General features: G+C 33.1%; 1 protein-coding gene across 9 annotated transcripts in view; it reads right to left on the bottom strand.

Moving 5' to 3' along the window:
• The window catches only part of LOC105499065 (activating signal cointegrator 1 complex subunit 3), a 371,359-nt gene that overhangs the window by 153,091 nt on the left and 198,656 nt on the right, over positions 1-19,612 (bottom strand). For all 9 annotated transcript variants that reach the window (XR_011623509.1, XM_011771486.3, XM_011771484.3 and 6 more), the window contains 3 exons: positions 19,333-19,467; positions 1,128-1,319; positions 590-814 (listed from right to left, as the gene is read on the bottom strand). Coding sequence is in view for 8 of the 9 variants with exons in the window: in XM_011771486.3 (XP_011769788.1) it covers positions 590-814; positions 1,128-1,319; positions 19,333-19,467 (552 nt within the window). In the remaining variant the exon portion in view is untranslated. The remainder of the gene's footprint in view (positions 1-589; positions 815-1,127; positions 1,320-19,332; positions 19,468-19,612) is intronic.

The raw sequence follows: 19,612 nt of genomic DNA, 5'->3' as shown, positions 1-19,612 counted from the left end.
CACAGACACACACACACAGACACACACACACACAGACACACACACGAAACAAATTATCACAATCTAGCTCAATCACATTGTGTATAACAAAGTTAATCAACTAACCTAATAGAGCTAAAAGAGTTTTATAAATTTTATTAAACCTTTAGTAAAAATTTCATGTAAAACTTTGTAAAAGTGCCAAATATTAGTTATTATTGCTATTTGTTTCCATATTTTCTACAGTCTTTGTTAGATTTCTGGTCTCTAGCAAAGCCTCATTAGTTTCAAAATATGGTCTTTTAGCAATAGATTTTTTATCAGTTATCATTCTATAATCCTCTGAATTAATCAACAATAATGCCATTCAGCCTGTTTTATCTTATAACTATATGGCATAGGCTGTAATCCTAAACACTACAAAATAGCAACCAACTCAACCTTTATCTTTCTTGGTCATTCTTTTATTTTTATTTATTTTTATTTTTATTTTTTTATTATACTTTAAGTTCTAGGGTACATGTGCACAACGTGCGGGTTTGTTACATATTTTCTTGTTCATTCTTAAGGCTGATGATTCTATTCCAAACTTTTACTCATTAGATCTTACCTCTGCATTTAGGTTATCTGCAAGGCTTTCCAGAAACTGACTCTCAATTGGGTTTCGTTGGGTGAGCAAAGTGAGGTAATGGCTGAGTTTATCATGCGTTGTTATAATGATTCCTTCCCCAAATTTGTCAAATTGTGGTCGTCCAGCTCGACCAAATATCTGCATGACATCTAAAATTCCAAGGTCAACAAAGGAGCCTCTTTTTGCAGCATATATTTGTGTTCCCTAGATGAGGAAAAGTTAACAAAAATTTACATAAACACACACAAATATAATCCTGATGAACTGAATACTGAAATTAGGCAAATATGGCAAGATCTCAAAAGTGTACTTTAACTAATCCTTTCATCATCTGTGATAGAGTTAAATTTTCACAATATAAACTAGATTCTTACTGGAGAAAATAATTCTGACCTTTTATAAATAACATTCAAAGTCAAGGAAACAGACAAATCACAATATTTTTCTAAATAAATCAACCAAGAGGCTTGCTTTAAGACACACACAAATCCATATATCAAGGAAGGTAAGCTCTTACCTTAATAATAACAGCATGGGCGGGAAGATTGACACCCCAGGCTAATGTAGCTGTACACACTAGGACTTTGATATGCCCATTAGAAAACAAGTTTTCAACTAAATTTCTGTCCTGCCGAAGCATTCCTGCATGATGAATACTAAAACCATCTGGGAATAATTCTCGTACTTGCTTATTTCTCGACCTTTGCACCTAGACACCAAGAAAGCATAAGAGTATTATTTAGCATTTAAAAGCAATTGTTATTTAGCATTCCTGTTGTATGAGTTTTATCAAAGAAATCAGAAAATTATTTTTAAGCATCTTAAGGTATTACTAAGTCTTAGTATACAATGCTTTATATAAAATAATAAAAAATAATGTTACTTATCTTAAAAAATAGGTAATAACAAAATATGTCACAAAATTAAAAAGAAAAGAGGTGAAAAGCAAGTGTCTCTTTCATCCAGAAGTCTCTTTTTGCAATCAGTCAGTATTACATGTTTCTTAGCCTTCAAAAAATATGCTATTCAAAATAAAACTAAATCTCAGCGGCTTCTTAACTCCTTAAGAGTAAAGGCCAGAGTCATTACAGTGCAAGGCCCTACAAAAATCAATCTCATTTCCTTACCTCATCTACCTCAGCCACAATGGCTGGCTTTTCTGAGTATATTTTCTGACAAGTCCATATCTACTTCAGAGCCTTTACACTTTTATTCCAGACCCACTGCCTTTGAGGCCTTCTCCTTTCTTATTGAGATCCCCATGATGCTTCCCCTGTGATGTTCCTCATTGCAGTGAGTCAATAAAGCCAGCTTTGTTCACCTACAGTTGTGTTCTTGGTGATCTTTGATAGCAAGTTGACCATCTGTTTTAGCTCCTCAACTACACATATGCATTGAGTATACAGTAGTCCTTCCTTATCTGTAGTTTTGCTTTCTGTGGTTTCCATTACCTGAGATCAACTGTGGTCCAAAAATACTAAATAGAATATTCCAGAAATAAATAAATCATGTTTTAAGTTGCGTGCTCTTCTGAGTAGCTTGATGAAATCTCACACTGTCCTATTCCATCCAGCCCAGAAAATGAATCATCACTTTGTTCAGCATATATAAGCTGTAGACACTCCTCACTCATTAGTCACTTAGTAGTAGGCCTGGTTATCAGATTGACTGTTTAAGTATCCCAGCGTTTGCAAGTCACCCTTATTTTACTTAATAATGGCCCTAAAGTGTAACATTAGTGATGCTGGCAATTTGAATTTGCCAGAGAGAAGCCATAAAGTGTTTCCTTTAAGTGAAAAGGTGAAAGTTTTCAACTTAAGGAAAGAAAAACAAAATTGTATGCTGATTGCTAAAATTGATGGTAAGAGCAACAAATCTTCTATTCGTGAAGTTGCAAAGAAGAAAAAAGAAATTCATGTTATTAATGTTTCAAATTGCAAAAGTTACAGCTACAGTGTTTGATACCTACTTAGTTAAGAGGAAAAAGGCATTAAATTTGTGGGTGGAAGACATGAACAGAAATGTATCTTAATTGACAGCAATCAAGTTAGTTCACTAGTATCTGTGGTTTCATATCTTGGAAATATGCCCCATGGATAAGGGGGGACTACTGTAACAACATTACTTCTGTTCTGTGGCTTACTCGGAGTCCAGAGGTGAGATTTAGTATACTTATATGCCACCTGTGTAACTGCTGTAGCAGAAGGTCATAAAAGACTCACTGAAGATTCACTATACAACAGACAGAATTTTTATGAAAAACTAACATTTAAAGAAATGTTTACATAGTTAAAGCTTCTGTTTGGCCATCACATCATGTGTTTGTTTGCTATTGGTCTCAAAATCTCATGATCAATTCAAGAGCTTCTTTTTGAACAGTTTTTTCCCCACACTTTTTACTTAAGGGCTGGACAATGGCAGGGAGTAAGATTTTAGGGGACTAGGGTTCCAGTCGAGACTTTGCCATACTGATTATCTCTCAGGTCACTTAAAATTTTAAACTTCTAAGTTAATAATATTTAATAAAATTATCTAAGAAAATAGCGTTCCATGAAATCTGCCTTAATTATAAAACCAAAAGTAATGCATTAACAAACCACACCATCTAGTGGCCAGCCAAGTAAATAACAACTTACACATTTTGAGCCTCTTTAGGGTCCAAAACAAAAAACAATATATAAACATAAAACAGGAGAGCTTCTTAAAGTTTCAAGGGGGTGTATTCTTATTTTATTCTTGTGCAGTGCAGTCAGCCTGTTAGAAATTATTTTATACATATACTTTACAATTAATTACAACTGGATCTCATTGTCTCAGCTTTCACCTTTTCAGACAAGTGATATTGTCACTGTAATCTTAAAGCAGCTCTTACGAACATGGAAAAAAGTCTAATTGTGGTGTATTTGCTAAGAGCTCCTTCAGAGGCTAAAGGTAGGGAGAGGAGAAACATTTCACTTACTTCATTTCTTCTCTAATATTTAAGAGTGGACATTCAAAGCCAATAGAGGAAACTAAAACTATTGGTTGGAGGTGATATTCTGTACAAATCATATTGCTGGATTGCTGTTTGGTTTTAGGTGAAGTCTGCTATCTGTGGACTCCCTGCATTGAAATGTTCTGCTGTCCTTCTTATAAATATAGATTCCTTAGTCAAACCCCACCTGAGGTAAAACATGGCTAGGCCTGCTGTGGCACCAATGACACAGTAAGAAGTTAAACAAGGGAAGTATGTATCTGTGATAGACATGTTTCTTATAAAGTAGCAGGTGGATCTTGGAGTAGTGACATAGTACCTCCCACATGATCACATGGGTTTCACATTCAACCAGCACCAGTGGCCACCAACTGGGTATATCTCTCTGGTCTCTGTGAGGAACTAGGAGGAGGTAGGAGTCACTTCTACTTCTATTCTTGCATACCGTGTGCATTGTTTTATTTTTAATGGTTTATTACAGACTTGAAGTGACAACAATCTTAAAATAAGTCTGGGTTTTTTATTCTTAACTATCTTTGAATCTGAATTTTCCATATGTGGTCTGCCTTAGCTCACAAGAAAAATGAACTGGAATCTGGCTGGGCACAGTGGCTCACGCCTGTAATCCCAGCACTTTGGGAGGGTGAGGTGGGCAGATCACGAGGTCACGAGATCAAGACCATCCTGGCTAACACAGTGAAACTCCATCTCTACTGAAAAAAAAAAAAAAAAAAATAGCCGGGTGTGGTGGCGTGTGCCTGTAGTCCCAGCTACTCAGGAGGCTAAGACAGGAGAATCACTTGAACCCAGGAGGCAGAGGCTGCAGTGAGCCAAGATCGCGCCACTGAACTCCAGCCTGGGTGACAGTCTCAAAAAAGAAAAAAAAAAAAAAAAAAAAAAAGAAAAGAAAAAAGAAAAAAAGAAAAGAAAAGAAAAAAAAATGAACTGGAATCCCTGGAGATGAGGCCCAGGGATGTTCCTCATCTGATTTTAAAATCTGATTTTAAAAATCATCATAAAGCAAAACTATTTTTCCACTTTTAGTGTACACATCTAAGAATTTTAACACGTTTGTGTTAGATTTGCATAACTACCATCATAATCAAGAAGAGTTTCTCCACCCTAAAAAATCCCCTCATGTGATTTCTTTACAGTTAAACTTTTCCCAACTACTACCACTAATCTGTACTCCAACAGTATAGTTTTCTCTCTCCGAGACCATTACATAAATTGAGTCAGAAAGCATATAAATTTTGAAATTGGTTTCTGTCACCCAGATTAATGACTTTGAGATTCATCTAAGTTGTTGCATATATCAATAGCTCATTCCTTTTTATTGCTGAGTAGTATTCCACGGTGCTACAGATGGGCACATTACAGTCTGTTAATCGGACCTCTCACTGAACGACATGAGGGTTGTTTCCAGTTTTCACAATTATAACCATAACATTTATAAACATTTATGTACGCTTTTTGTATATGTGGATATGATTTCATTCCTCCAAAGTAAATACCAGGAATGAAACTTTTAGGTCATATGGTAAATGTATGTTTAATTTTATAAAAAATGCCAAAGCATTTCTGGAGAATTTTAACATTTTGCATTTGCATCAGCATTGTATGACAGTTCCAGTTGCTTCCCATACTTGCCAGATTCCCATATATTACATAATTATTATTTTTTATTTTAGCCATTGTAATAGGTGTGTGGTGGCATCTTACCATGGTTTTAACATAAGTTTGTTTAACAGTTAATGATTTTTTTTTTGAGACGGAGTCTCACTCTGTCGCCCAGGCTGGAGTGCAGTGCCCAGATCTCAGCTCACTGCAAGCTCCGCCTCCCGGGTTTACGCCATTCTCCTGCCTCAGCCTCCCGAGTAGCTAGGACTACAGGCGCCCACCACCTCACCCGGCTAGTTTTTTGTATTTTTTAGTAGAGACAGGGTTTCACTGTGTTAGGCAGGATGGTCTCAATCTCCTGACCTCGTGATCCGCCCGCCTTGGCCTCCCAAAGTGCTGGGATTACAGGCTTGAGCCACCGCGCCCGGCCAACAGTTAATGATGTTAAACATCTTTCATGTTTTTGGATGTGCATATCTAATCAGCTCCTCAAGTTATTCTACTGCACACAAAAGTATAAGGAATGAAGTTTTTTACAGAAGAATATTTGCAGTGATGTTTTTCTCCACCTGTTTGTAATACAGCTGTACAATTTGACCTCATGAGACTATTTAGTGCTAAGCAACCTTGTATTTGTTATTGCACTAAATTATTTACATTCCTAAGAAGAGTACCTCCTAACAGATTTACGAAACATGATAGTCACTAACAGACAAAAAAAAAAAAAGCACTGTAAAGAATCAGAGAGGTCAATTAAATAAGAAACACGTATTTATAATATATTAGATCCTAGGAATTCAAAGAAATTTAAGACAAAATCTGAGCTTTGGATAATTTGCAGACTGGTAAGGACAGACTCATATACAAATGATTTCTATTAAATATAATGTGTTTATGATAGAGGTACATGGACCAAGATGAAACTTTGTTATTTATGACATTTATGATACTGTCATTTATAACAAAAGTATGTCTTATTTACATTTGTATTGCTAACATATGGCAGGGTGCCTTCTTCATACTGATACTACACGTTCCTTGGATGAATGAATCAGTGATCTGATAGTTTGATCAAAGAAGTCTTTACAGAAAATGTGAAATGTGGGTCTTGAAGGACAAGGGATAGCCTGCTAAATGGTGAAAGGTAGGCAGCAGGATATATAAATACCTAAGCTGGGAATGGTTAAAGAGGGAATGCTTAAACACACACAGTGTGTTTGGAGGGCATTCTGTTCAGAGGGTGTGGGATAAAAATTCAGAAAATTAAGCTAGAAAAAAGGATTGGGGTCAGGCTTTACATTGTCTCAAACATAGGTGGAAAAGGAGTCAATCTAAGTTTTTAAGGAGTGTCAGATTTGTTCTTTAGAGAGGTAACTTCACAGTTGTGCTAAGACTAGAGCAGGTATCGGCCACTACAGCAATCTGCAGGGGAAGACGGAGGCAGGGGAAACAGAAATAACCAAACAAAGTCAAGGTGAAAGTTGGCTGGAAAGTAACCAAGACTGGATGACTGTCTAGAAAGGAGGATGAACATGACATAAAAGAAAAGGAGTTAGAATTGTTTCAAGATAATCCTTATCTTGGTGCACTGAATATATGATAAGGTAAACAGGATGAGGAGAGCTAATGATGTGCCTTAAACCAGGTACTAAGAAGGTCAGAAGTAAATTATATTTCATGCATGAGTTTGAAGTGATCCATTATAAAGACTTGGGCTTCTCTTCTAAATAAATGGGAAGCCACTGAAGATTTCTGAGGAGGAGAGAAATAAGGGAGACCAGTTAGGTAACACTATAAGAACATTCAGAGTGAGATGAGATGACACGTTCAGGTGTAAAACATGTGAATAAAATAACACAGGCTGGGAGCAGGGGCTCACGCCTGTAATCCCAGCACTTTGGGGGGCTGAGGTGGGTGGATCACCTGAGGTCAGGAGTTTGAGACTAGCCTGGCAAACATGGTGAAATACTAAAAATACAAAACTTAGTCTATACTAAAAATACAAAAATTAGCCGAGCATGGTGGTGTGTGCCTGTAGTACCAGCTATTCGAGAGGCTGAGGCAGGAGAATCACTTGAACCTGGGAGGCGGAGGTTGCAGTGAGCCGAGATTCGCCATTGCACTCCAGCCTGGGCAACAATAGCAAAAACTCTGTCTCAAAAATAAAATAATAGTAATAATCATAAATAACACACACAGAGGCAATGCTCTGTATGTGTGTGTGTGTGTGTCTGTATATCTTGGCTTTCTTCAAAAACAAAGGAGAAATTAAAACTGCAAAAGTCTAAAAATTAATGAAAACACTACATATCATAATAGGACAGAGTAAAGTTATACTATGAGAAAACATCACACCTGAAATACTTATGTAACTAAAGAAGAATACGTAGTAAGTGAATTAAGCATCTAACTCAAGAATCTACAAAAACAAAAATAAAACAAACCTAAGGTAATAAAAAGGAAAGCCCTAATAAAGTTAAAATAGAACCAATGATTTAAAGATTGTGAAACTGAGAAAAAAATTAACACTCTTACTTTAAAAGAAAAAAAACAAAAAATAGACAGTGGTCATTACTGACTAGAGAAGGAGCTGGAAAACTATGTGCTAACTGCCTGCTTTTGTAAATAAAACTTATTGGAAAACAGCCATATCAATTTGCTATAGATTGTCTAAGGCTGCTTGAGCTACAACAGGAGGGCTGAATGAATAGTTGTGGGAGAGATCATATGTCTACAAGCTTAAAATGTTTACTATCTGGTCTTTAAGTAAAATAATCTGTATAGCTGTACACAAGTACAACAGCACAAGCACAAGACCCAATGTCAGAAAAATGAAAATACCACAATTTAAACGACTATAAAAGAAATAATACTACAATTTAAAAGAATCAGAAAAGAATCAGAAAAGAGCACTTTGTAAAATTCAGTGCATTTCACTTAAACTGTTTGGAATGGATGATTTTCTAGGAAAATATTGTTACTAATATTTATCCTAGAAGTGACAGAAAACTTTATATATAATGATAAAAATAATGAAAAGAAAATTTAAGAGTTAAATTTAACAGCTGGGCTTTCAAATTTTTAAAGATGAATTAATTCTAATGCTATTAAGAGACTCTAGAGGACAGAAGACTGATTCTACAGGCGACAATAATGGCACTGATATTAAAACCTGACAAAGCAGAAAAGTGAATACAATAACAGTATCTCTCTTATAAATATTAATCTAAATAGTAAAGAACTTTAGAAAATAGAATTTATCAATACATTAAAACAAAATGCCACAACTAAGTATTCTTCAACCCCAGAATGCAAGGGCATTGCACTTAATATATTAACATATTTAATAATTCAAAAAATTATTAATTATAATATTTTATTAAATATTAAATTTTGTAAATTTAATATTTATATTAAACATTAAATATTTAATATGCATGATGGTGTGCAGACATTGAATTTTGACAAAAGGCTACATTCAGTCCTGATGATTACAGATGACGATATACATCTCAAACTATGCTTAATAGTGAACATTCAGAGTATACTAATTAAAATTAGGGAGTAGGCAAGGTTATTTGGTATCAGCCTATTGATGTTCCAGACAATGCTAGACATGAGAAAATAATAAAGAATATAAATACTGAAAAAGTATAAAGTAATTATTTGTTGGAGATAAAGTAAATGTTTATTTAGAAAATTGGGTACTGACTAAAATATACTAAATAAAATAACAAAAGAATTTGGAAAGATGATAGTCTCAAAAATTTAGTATTTTATAAAAGTATTTCTTTTATGAAAATATTTTTCTTTTCCTTAATATAATGTAAAATATTTTTTATATTATATATATTTTAAAAATGGAAAGAAATATATTTTCTTTTCTTTAATTTTAATATAAAATACTAATCTTTAATATTATAAAAATATATTTTATAAACGTTTTATAAAAAGACATATATACACTATATATACAGATAATAACTCATAAAATAAGTGAAAAAATCACACTTATAAGAGCAAAAACAGAAATAATAAGAGGGAGGATCTATATAAAGTTTTATAATATTGCTGAAGAACATTCAAGAAATAATATATTTAATTTTGAGATGGGAAAACTTGATTTGGCAAAAATACCATTTCTCATTAACTAAATGTGTAAAATCAATGCACTAACTCAACTAAAATATAACATGATTTCCCAGAGGGAATACTAAAATTCATCCTGAAAAGTAAGACTGAAAATTTATCCGGGAGAAATTCTACAATTGAAGAATAATCAGGATGTTTAATCCAACCAGTTATGGAGAATTCTACGAAAACAAAATAAGTAAAACAGTTTGATAAAAAAGAAGAAACAATAAGATCAATGACACAGAAGAGAAATTTTAGAAATGACTCAAGTAAATATGAGAATATTGTATATTAAATTTTTTAATCAACAGAAAAAACGGTATTTAGGAAAAGATGATGGGCCCACCACTATCTGGAATAAGTTCCAGAAACATCAAGTATTTAATAATAAAAATAAAATATAAGGCTTGAAGAAATCACAGATGAAGTAGGTGTATAGCTTTTATATGCAAGACATAAAACCCAGAGACCATAAATAAATTTTCAGAATTTCTACATAGTAAAAAATAATCATAAACAAACAAAAATAAACATCAAGGGTTAAATAGAAAAAGTTTATGTAACATGTTGTACTAAACATGCAGTTTAGTACATAATGGGCCAAGATTATGAACAATTTAAAGAGTAGGAAATACAAATAGGCAACGTAAAAAATGCTCAGTCTCACTCATAATTAAAGAAATGCCAACCAAAATAATAATGAAGTACCATTTTTTGCCTGTTAATCTGTTATAAACTTAAAAACGTTAATACTACCCAGTGCTGGCAAAGTTATGTGGGGTAAAGTACAGTCTTCCCATGGTATCCGTAAGGGGCTGATTCAAGGAACACCGTCTCTTCCCCTGTAGACACCACAAACCATGGATGCTTAAGTACCTTATATAAAATGGTATGATATTTACATATAATTTACATGGTCTTCCCGTATACTTTAAATCATCTCTAGATTACTCATAATACCTAATACAATTTAAGAGTTATATAAGTAGTTATACTGTATTGTTTAGGGAATAATGACAAGAAAAAGTCATCTATGCATGTTCAGTACAGATACAACCATCTTTTTTTTCCCCCAAATTATTTTAATCCACAGTTGGCTGAATTCATGGAAGCCATGGACATGGAGGGCCACCTGTAACAACTGCTGGAGGAAGTATAAATTGGAACAATATCTCCATGAGGCAATTTGGGGCCACTCATCAAAGTTTTAAATGCATGTAGTACATGATAGATAAATTTCAGTGCTAGGAATTTTTCTAATGTATATCATTGCAAGAGTAGGAGTAAAAATGTGTACTGTAGCATTGTTAACAATCAAAGGTAACTGGAAACAACAAAAGTATCCCTCAATAGAGGATTCAGTAAATGAATTATTGTAACATCCGCATTGTGGCATATTACACAGTTGCTAAAAGAATGAAACCCATCTTTCTGAGTTGATTTGGAAAGACCTCCTTGATATATTACTAAGTGAAAAAGAAAAAGACAAAAAGGTATATACAACATGATGCAATTTTTCTGTATTAAAACATATACCCATGCACACAGGCAAACAATGGTGGTTGTACAAGTCTTTCCTCAAAAGAAATATAAGAAGCTTTTTAAAAGAAGTTTTGTTTGGAGAAATGAAGGGAGAAGAGATGGTTAAGACCATAAGTTATGGAGCTGAACTTGTTTACTATAAGATGCCTGCTGCTTTCTAAGGCATCAGAAAAATCACTGCTTTTTCTACTCGGTTCTCCAAAGCTAGCACTACATGGAGTCCAGGTTTTGCTATTGTCTGAATAACTACAGAGATATACTTTATCTTGTTCACATTCTGTGAACAGACAATTTGGATTCTCCACAGAAGCCATTTGAGATCCAATACTATGCTCACTGGATAAAGTGTTTCTACACATGGAAATTCAGCACAAAAGAATACCAGCTGTGAAAAGGTAAAGGAAGTAAGGTATGTAGTTTCCGAACGGTCTAAGTTTGGTTTTCTCTGACTTTATCTTTCCAGTTTTCACAAGTGAACTTTCCACACAGGGTTTTATAGTCGGTCAAATTCAAATGGAATGGGCAACTGCCAAGATAATCCATCAACACAAGTAAGGCATTATATTCCTTTTCCCCAGTGAAAGCATGCAGAATTTCCTTCCATGCCTTTACATCACATTTTCCTACTCATGAGAGAAAAAACACAATGTAAATGCTTTTAAAAATAAGGTTAAAATGTAACTACTTCCCAACATTTACTTCTGAACTAACACAAATACATGATTAAATAACATGATTTTTTAAAAAATGGTAGCAAGCAACTGAGGGTATTATATCTGGTCCTTGCCTAGATTAGACTCATGGCACATAGTTGCCATCTGCCATTCCCTATCACTCTTTACATTTCAGTCATTTTGACTTGTTTTTCTTATTTGCTTCAATGTGCATTTTTTTTTTTTAATGTCAGCCTTTTCTTTGAATACTTGTCTGTCCTCTTTTATTTGTCAACTCGTAGCCTTCAGATCAGCTTAAATGTCACTTTGTTGGTGAACACCATCCTCTAACACCATGGGTCTAGATCAGATTCTCCAACTCAGTTTTTTCTTAGGACTTTATCCCTCTTTATTATTTATTTCAAATGTAATTAAAATCAAGTATTTAATTAGTTGTTTAATCTTTCTGTCCTTCCAGAATATAAGCTCCATAAGCGTAAAGGGATGACTACTTTTTCCTCCCTAAAAGTATTTCCACTTCCACTCAAAGCAAATATTAGTCTACATATAATATCTGCTCTTACCTCCTTCTAGGAGCCTTACTGTATTGCCTGGACCCGGAATATAATTTCCCAGATCTCATGTAGTAAGGGTACTAGATGATAAAGCCCATTGTGCTAATTAAAAGCATTCAGGCAAGATCTGAATGACGGAAATGAAGAGATAACTATCTACTGCTGTATTTTTCTGGCAAGCAAGATTTTGGAGACAGAAGGGTTGAAAGTTTTAACGGATGAACTATACATTCAAAATTTGGTTTTCTAGTGTGTTCATGAATGTTGGAAGGCATCTGTAGTAATAGCTGTGGCTTTTTAACTGCTAATCACCATCATGTAACTGGTTAAATTCAAGAGTTGTAGTAGTAGCCCTGAACTTCTACTCCTCTGATTTTACCAAATTTCCAGTAAGTACCTAATTTCTTATACAAATTCTTTTCTATTTAAAATGTACCTAGAATGGTTTCTGTTTCCTTTTACTAAATCATAAGTGATACATGTGTCTACTTCAATCCAATATAAACAGGTTGACAGCACTTTATTTATATTGATACCCATTGATCTATTAAAGTGACTGGTAACCAGCTTACACTGAGTAAATATTTGCTGAGTGACCATGATGAAAAACAGTTTAAGGCTCATGTGTATATAAACAAGTCACAATCACCCAGACTAGCCTAATCCCAATAACTAATTTCTATATGTTATTCTGTGTTAATTATGCATTTTAACTTGTGAGAAAGAAAGTGCCATTTGCTCTGTTTCATATCATATTCCTTGAAAGATGATCCTGGTTCCCATATAGGCTGTCCTGATTATTAATAGAAATAAGTTGGCATTCCAGAGAGAGGATCCTAATTAGAAAAAGATAAATCTTATCTAAAATTGCATTATTTTAATTCATTTGGCCATCTGTAAAGAGAAAAATTAAAAAAATGAAATCACAATATGAAATGTTTTTGATTTTAAATTTTATCATTACACATCTCTCTATCCCTAGGAATTTATAACATTATTTATTAATCTGATGTCTTTAGAGTGCTTCCGTTACTCAAGTATTCTCAAATGAGTGAAAAACAACATTCTAATTAACATACTTTTTCAAAACAGCATGATTCCTTAACAAGATGTATTAATTTATTGTAAGAAATGTATTCTATGCTTCTAAAATGCATCTTAAAGCACAGAAATGAAAATTGCTACAATCAAAATTTCCTTAAAAGTAATAAGAAACAAGGATAAAATTTCAATGCTATTTACTATGTTCTTTAAAAAGAGTCTCACTTATTCAAAGTGAATAATGTTAGACCATATATTAGACTACATTGAAATGAACACATTTGCCATAAAAATTTCCCTTGCTTGGAAGAAACTGAATCCTACTTTTCAGTACGTGAATTTTGGTCACACAATTTGACTCTTCAACAATCTTCAATAGCTTCTCACTGCTTATAAAGTCTAAAAGTCTAGGCATAGAATTTGAAGTCTTCCATTGTCTGACCATGTCTAGCCCTCCATGCACCTTACATTCTGGTGAATAGAGAACATTCTTATTCTCCAAATAAACCCAGAGTTTCCCTTTGCCCGTGTTCTCTTTCTTCTCTCTTTGGAATGTCGTTTCCCTGTTGCTGCCTATTGAAATCTAAAATTACTGGCTTGAATTAATCTGCTTCTCTTTTACATTTCATCTGAACTGTTTAACCTTGGTGTATATTAACTTTTTCTTTTAATCTTTCCTTTGAAAAATTCCCAGGTTTAGAATTTCAAAGTTAAAAGGTCTGGAATAAGAGCCTTGGCTTGGCTTTTAAAATCTATTACCAAATTTTTTTTTAAAGTATTGATCAATACCACAAAAAATCTCCTCAAATCATCTTCAGAATTGGGTACTATTATGTTTAGATTTTGATAATATATTGATGAATATATGTTACATAATTTTTTAAGAATTGTTTTTCATCAAAAGTTTGTTTACCCACTTTATTTCTTCTTTTTGCTTATTTTACTTCATGTTTTAAGTTATTAAATTTAACAAGTGTACATGTAAAGACGTAGATATTAACTAGTCTGTTGTTGCTGTTCCTAATATTTCTACCAACCTTATTGCTTTTTACAATTCAACATTATTTTTTATTGTTCCAAAGCATTAAATTTAATTTTTGTCACATCTATTATTGTTTAAAACTGTTGTCTTCTTCCTCTTCAAAGCATATGGGTAAACATTTACAGAATTTCCGCCATGTGTTAGGCAAGGTATATGTTACCTTATTTATTACAGAATTTTTCTTTTTTTTTTTTTTTTGAGACAGAGTCTCCCTCTGTCACCCAGGTTGGAGTCTCAGTGGCATGATCTTGGCTCACTGCAACCTCTGCCTCCCAGGTTCAGGCGATTCTCCTGCCTCAGCCTTCCCAAGTAGTTGGGACTACAGATGCGTGCTACCATGAGTGGCATTTTTTGTATTTTTAGTAGAGACAGGGTTTCGTCATGTTGCCAAGCTGATCTCAAACTCCTGACCTCAGGTGACCTGCCCACTCAGCCTCCCAAAGTACTGGGATTACAGGTATGAGCCACCGCACCAGGCCACAAAAATCTTAAAATATAGGTACCATTGCCACTTTGTACGTGATGAAATGTGGCTTGAGGATGTTAAAAAGGCAGAGTGTGTGAATCAACATTAAAAAACAGGTTTGCTTAGATCAAAAGTTTATATTTTATATGAGGTTACCTCCCTTTGAAAATGGAAAAGTCATGCTTCCAAAAATGCAATTAAGCAAACAGTTGCATTTTTTTTTTTTACAATTTTGTTTCATTTTATTTAAATAATACTAATAAACTTTTGACACCCTATGTGGTGGTACCTGACAAAAAAATTATTATATTAGCCTCCAAGAGGAAAAGAGGTTGATAAGATATGGCAGGGAAAGAATAAACTCTGTGAAGATGACATTTTGTATATATTTAAAGTAAAAAAAAAAGTAAGAGAAAGAGGGCTATTAACCATTTCTGCTACTAATAATCTGTTATGCTTTCTTTAGTTAACAGATACCATCTATTCTAGGAAGAGATGATTCTTATTTTACTTGGCCATATTGACACCGAAGCTGCTCAAGCAAAAATAAAGCAAGCTGTAATAGTAAGCATCGATAACTAAATCAAATTGGCTTTGATTCCAGTTGCCATTGATTTAGGCAAAGGCTAAAGCTGAACTTATAAAAACAAGGAAATGATTGATAGATCTACATAATAAAAAGTCAGAAAATTATACTTTAAAGCAGCTTGAGGGGACATATTACTATTGGATTCTTCCTATTGCTATAACTGTTCAACAGATATTTTCAATGACTACAGACACAAGGCTTATTACGTGACAGAAATTCTACCTAAAAGACAAACTCTTAACATCACTGATATATGTAAAAATATTGAACTCACATCAGGGCCATAAATCAGAAATATACGGTAAAGGGATGGGTGGGAATACTCAATCCAGTATGAGAACAGTTAAAGCCTGTTAAAAATTTATCCCTAACGGAAAAAATTGATTTGACTGAGATCTCAAGTAAAACAGAATCTGAAAATTCTAACTGAAGGATTCATTTAACTTAAAATTAAAATCACAATGGAAAACAATGGCTTAATAACAAAAACATATGCATCTTTAATTATATACTTACTTTTATAAACATACACTGCTGCTATTCCTTGAGGTTATGTTCTATTTTATAGAAAACAGTGGTTTCTTAAGACAGTCTTTGTGGGGGAGAGTATAAAAGTAGTAAGTGGTCACTATTATGCTTTTGCCATTTTGAAATTTAGTTATTAGTATATATATATTTTCTAAAAATAAATTTCTATGATAGGTAAAGTCTTATCATTGTTCAATTTCCAAAATAATTTCATACATCATTCTGTTTCTCATAGTAAATAACTAGACTAGGTATTATTTACTCCATTATTATTCCATTTGATAGAAGAGAAAGTACATTTCAGAAATGCTTAGATGTTCAAGGCCATAAACCTTCTAGAGGTAAAATCACAACCAGACCTTTTTGTGAATGTGTTCTGTTGGTTTGGGCATCATTTGTATGTCCTGAGATATTCCTGTGTCCTGGGAGATCCCCAAGCTCCTTTTCTGAAGGTTAAACTACTCTTGGGAGACTTTCCTTTCCTTTCCCTACATTCTTGTTTCAGTGGACAAATCTGGAAATATAGGTAGTTTTTCCCCTGGGGGTGACTTTGATATTAAAGGTGAAAATTATATGAGAAGTCCTGAGGTGTAACTATTACTTACAGCGAGAAAAGAATCATTTCAGTTGCAGCTAAGGCATAGAAACAGCCTTATTACATGCACATGTGCGTACACACAAACACATACACAGAAAAGGAGGATTTTCTTAATGGAGTTTTGTTATTTATACAAATAAAAAATATATTGTATTAAATGAAACTGTAAAGAAGTGCTTTTAAATATCTTGGTAAGTCAGGAATTGAGGTGATTACATTAAACACTTGGGGTAAAGCATCACTGTGGCATGGTAGGCATTAAGTCATATAACAGGAGGCATGAGGCTAAATTTCTGTGTATGCTGGTTTTCTATTTAAATTTTAATTAAATTTACCTTCTAATTAAATTTTAATGTTTGGGTTCTTAATTTCCCATTTTTCAAAAACATGGGAAATGTCTCCCACCATGATGATAATAGCTCCCTTGAAATTGCTAGACTGTTAACACCATTTAAGTTCAAAGGCACTTCAAGAAATATGAAGGAAGGTACCACTAGCACTAGACAAATACTCTTAAATTCTAGAGCTTTGAGAAAATATTGAGAAAGATGACCTTATCTTTTGGTACAATATGCACTGTGGAGGGTTTCACTCTTTAAAATCTCTCTTTAGGAGAAGTGAGGGATATAGTTAGGTTGAAGAAATGGAAATGTTCTTCTATTTTATTAAAAAAAAAAAAAAAAAAAGACTCCATGCCCTAAGGTCTTCAGAAAGTCCCAGATTGGACGTGATCTGTTTGCTTTGAACAAACAGGACACAGTACAGTGAAAATGGTGGACTTTGGAGTCAGACTGACTCAAATCATGGCTTCACTATTTAATATAAGATTCTCTGTGAAAATTATTTACTTTCTCAGTTTTCGATTCCTTATCTGTAAAATGGGAATAAGAATCTTAAAGGACAGCACAACGGTGCAGGTCAGATGAGAAAATTAAAGTGAAACATCTATTGTAATGTCAGTCTTGGAGGAATAAAAGCTAAGAAAAAAAGTAATTCTGGGATACCTACTATCAGACAAATACTCTATGAAAGTCTGGGAATATAATGGTGAATAGGATAATGTTCTTAATAAATGTGTGTGCAATTCATTCTTCTTGGAAAAAAAAAGTCCAATAATAGTTGGATCAGGATAAAAATCAAGTATAATAAAAATATAAAAAAGCTATGATAAAAATGACTAGGGATTTTCAAATCTACCCAATTGTATCAAAACTTTCCATTTCTCTGTTATTTTTCTTCCAGCACAGTGATCTGTGAATTTGTGCTTGGTAACACTGCCTTAAATAAACATCATTTGAAAATGTCTCCATATAAATTACTGTAATATACTCTAGAGTATTTCATACTATATTTGATTTACACATATACCATATCAAGGGATAATACCAGCAATATCATAGGTTATAAGGATTGAATGAGTTATATACAGTAATAAACACAATGCCCGACACTAGTGACCACTTAATAAATGTTAAGCATTACAATAACTACAATTAAATAATAAACCTGCATTATTTAAATTAGCAATAGTTCTCTGAATTGAGATGGATAAAGAAACCAGAAATCCACAAGGTGGCTCTCAAGGTTTGGTTTTTAAACAGCATAGAGTTGTTTCGTATTTCCAAAGAAATGAAACAAGACTTATGAATACCAACTTGACTTTTCAAAGACTCTCATAAATTCATGATTAATAAATAACTGGAAGGACACAAAGCTGTATAATCTGTACAATTAATGTTATGTAACAAAAGTAAAAAAATATAGAAAATAAATAAATTTTCCATTTCTAAATTGAAAGAGAGTCTGATGTTCAAAACAACTGATATCAGCTTAAGATAGAATTTAAAATATCAATATAAAATGGTGAAATTTATAGTACAGTTGCAATTAAATATATTTTACTTGGATAATAAATATAAAAGGGCATAGCACAATGTCTGGCAGCTAGCAGCTGTTCGGTGACCAATCAGTTAAATCTTACATTTTATATATATATGAAAAATTTAAAGTTATCATTTTATGCCAACAGATTTTTTTTTTATTTCATAATTTATTTTCACAGTTTTAAAGCAGGAGTCAGCATACTTTTTCTGCAAAGAAACAGAAAGTAATTTATAGTAGCTATCACAACAACTCTATTCTTCTCCGGTAGTGCAAAAAAAGTAGACAATAAATAAATTGGTATGTTTATGTTCTGATAAAACTTTAATTATAAAACAGGTAGACACCTTTGGCCCGAAGATGTCTTGATCTTGATCTAAATAATTACCTGATATAGTTAAATAAAATAAAATCTGATATAAATCTTAAGATACTACCAATACTCAAATTACCAGGAGGAGTGCTTCTTAAACTGTAATGTGTACAAAATCCCCTGAGGATCTAGTTAAAATGTAGATTCTGGTTTGGTGAGTCTGGGTTGGGGCCTAAAGGTCTCCCTTTTTAACAAGGATGCAGGTGATCCCAAGACCTTTTTGTCCTTTGAGCATATGTACACTGAATAACAAGGCAGCTGTTTACAAACTTTTTGGCTCAGAATTCCTTTACATTGCTTAAAAAAAAAAGCCTTAGTTATTTAGGTTATGTCTATCAATATTAACCTTAGAAATCAAAACTGAGAAATTTTTAAAAAGTATTAATTCTTTAGAAGTACAATAATAAACCCACTAGATGTTAACATAGGATATGAAATTTAACTGCATTTTATATTTTAACTATATTTTAAAGAGCAGGACTAAACACTTCAATTATAACCATATAGAAAGGAATGATAAGTGTTATGTCATACAGTGAAACCTTTTAATAAAAGATTATTAAGTCAAGAAAAAAGTCAAGATTATAACATCATAAATCTGTAAAATTAACTTCTTGGAATTTCAGACTGTGGATCTTTCACATATAAAATACCTGGGATATGTGGCATGTTACCTGCTTTAGTTCTTGTCCTATTTGTTCCTTACCTGTTTTTCTGCAAGTACATAGTCATGTCCTTGGGTAGGAGAAAAGAAGGGAATATGGCCACAATTTTTTGCTCTTTCTATTAGAGACATAGCTGTTCTTACAGTGGCATTTCGAGCATGTACAAACACCATCACCTGAAAAGAAGGAAAGCTGTTTATTTACTATTCCAATTATTTAGATTATAGCTTAATAGTAGCCTGGATATCATTCCATATAAACAACTATTAATTTCTCAAAACAAAATCACAAATTTATGAATTCTCCAACATCTCCTTATTT

The sequence above is a fragment of the Macaca nemestrina genome, chromosome 5 (assembly GCF_043159975.1).
Source record: "Macaca nemestrina isolate mMacNem1 chromosome 5, mMacNem.hap1, whole genome shotgun sequence".
Classification (NCBI taxonomy): domain Eukaryota; kingdom Metazoa; phylum Chordata; class Mammalia; order Primates; family Cercopithecidae; genus Macaca; species Macaca nemestrina.
The sequence above is the reverse complement of the archived record's forward strand: the minus strand, read 5'-3'. Positions and strand labels throughout refer to the sequence as shown.